This window comes from Myotis nattereri, assembly GCF_964212035.1.
Source record: "Myotis nattereri genome assembly, chromosome: X".
Taxonomy (NCBI): domain Eukaryota; kingdom Metazoa; phylum Chordata; class Mammalia; order Chiroptera; family Vespertilionidae; genus Myotis; species Myotis nattereri.
In genome coordinates this window covers 142,435,605-142,437,738 of record NC_138078.1, presented here as the reverse complement: position 1 = coordinate 142,437,738, position 2,134 = coordinate 142,435,605, and the positions used below count along the sequence as shown (strand labels likewise).

The following is a 2,134-nucleotide window of genomic DNA, read 5'->3' as shown; positions in this document are numbered from 1 at the left end:
TTTTTAATAATTCAACAGGTGAACTAAAGTGACATCACAAAAGCAGCTCTTTATTCTCATTGAACGGAGGGCAGAATGTAAGAAGCTCACAGAACGTAGACCAGGGCCAAGCCTGGCAAAGTGGGTTGGAGGCCCTGGAGGGGTGGCTACACTTCTATCTGTGGAAAGGGCTGCAGAGTCTCCCACAACTTGGACAATTGCTAGAAAACTCCCCAGGAGTTCTACAGGGGAATATAGGATGGCCCCGCTGCAGGAAAACCACACCTTCAGCTCAGAGTTTATTATCTTGGGCTTTGGGGATCTGGCAGAACTGCAAATCTTCTTTTTTGGACTCTTTTTAATCATGCATCTTGTCACCCTAGCAGGCCACACAACCATTGTGCTCATCACCCTCATTGACTCCTGCCTCCAGACCCCCATGTATTTCTTTCTTCGCAATCTGTCCACCATTGAAATGTGCTATACATTGGTCATTGTCCCCAACATGCTGGCCAGTTTCCTGTCCCGCAGCCAGCGGATGCCCATGCTGGGCTGTGCTCTGCAAATGCACCTCTTCATCGCTCTGGGAGGAGCAGAATGTTTCCTCCTGGCCGTGATGGCCTACGACCGCTTCGTGGCCATCTGCACGCCCCTGCGCTACACACTCATCGTCACCAGGGTCCTCTGTCTGCAGATGCTGGCTCTGGCATGCGTCAGCGGCTTTGCACTCTCGCTCACTCTTACCACCCTGATATTCCTCTTGCCCTTCTGTCAGTCCCATGAGATCAATCATTTCTTCTGTGACATCCCTGCTGTGCTGTTCCTGGCCTGCTCAGACACACGCGCCAATGAGATTGCCGTCTTCGTGGTCTGCACGCTCATCCTGTTGATTCCCTTCTTACTGATACTGCTCTCCTACGGATTCATTATCACCGCCATCCTCAGCATCCACTCAGCCCAGGGCAGGAGCAAAGCCTTCTCCACCTGTGCCGGGCACCTGCTGGTCTCTCTTCTGCACTACGGCTGTGCAATATTCATCTACATTCGCCCCAAGTCATGCTACACCCCAGAACAGGACAAGATCGTGTCCTTAATCTACACCAATGTAACTCCCATGCTCTACCCCATGATCTATAGCCTCAGGAACAAGGAAGTCAAGGGTGCCCTCAGGAGACTCCTAGGGAGCTATAACCAGATGAGGCGGCAGCCTAAAGCCAGGTGAAGGGCAAAGTGGAGTCCACCAGGACTAACCTGGCCCCTGACAAGAACCCAGTGGGTCATCGCACTGCACCCTTTGCGGCTCCACTCCCCCCACTGAGAGCTGCTCCCTGGTTCTGCATGCACCTGAACCTTACCACCCTCTTCTATGGTCACAGAGATGGAACGGATCCTGAGGCTGTCCAAAACGCAGCCGTCCAGGGGTATTTTGCTGTCCCTTCATGGACAATGACATTCATCATCTGGGACACTGTCAGTGGAATGGACACCGACAGGAAGAAGGTTATGAGCCTTAGCTGGTTTGGCTCAGTGGATAGAGCATCAGCCTGCAGACAGAAGGTTCCCAGGTTGGATTACAGTCAAGGGCACCTGTTTCGGTTGCAGGCTCCTCCCTGGCCCCGGCCCTGGTCAGGGCGCATGCAGGAGGCAACCAATCGCTGTGTTTCTCTCACTTTGGTATTTCTCTCTGTTTTTCCCTCTATCACTCTCTCTAAAAATTAAAAAATTAAAAGAGGTAATGAGATGACTCAACCAAAACATTAAGGCACCACTTCTCTGGACAAAGAGTTAGCAAGGATAAAATACAAGAATTTCCCAAGCCTAAACTAGGCAAAGTGAAGGCGTGGAAAGGCAGAGCCTCCCAGAAATTTAATCTTGCATCACCACAAAACAACCTAGGGATCACTTGAGATACAACAGTGCAAAGCAAACAGCAGCAGCCCTGGGGGCCTGTGACCTGCTCTGCCCCATCAGCTCACCATCCTCACGAAGGCATTTCACTCACTGTCCACCCCAGTCCAGCCTCTGGGCCAGGTGACCCTCCTCCTTGCGTTGCTTAAAGGGCCACTTGCTCCTGGTAGGCAGTGCAGACTGCCCTTCCTCCCCCCTGCCCTGCCCTGCTTGGGGAGGTGCCCCTCCACCGTGGCCACAAGTGCTT

At 52.6% G+C, this 2,134-nt stretch overlaps 1 protein-coding gene across 1 annotated transcript; it reads left to right on the top strand.

Annotated features, from left to right (window-relative positions):
* Positions 1–238: 238 nt before the first annotated feature.
* LOC308511920 (olfactory receptor 10V1-like) lies at positions 239–1,201 on the top strand (the record flags this gene model as incomplete). Its single annotated transcript, XM_081081748.1, has 1 exon — positions 239–1,201. The coding sequence occupies one exon, from the start codon at positions 239–241 to the stop codon at positions 1,199–1,201; it is 963 nt and encodes a 320-aa protein (XP_080937874.1).
* Positions 1,202–2,134: the final 933 nt, after the last annotated feature.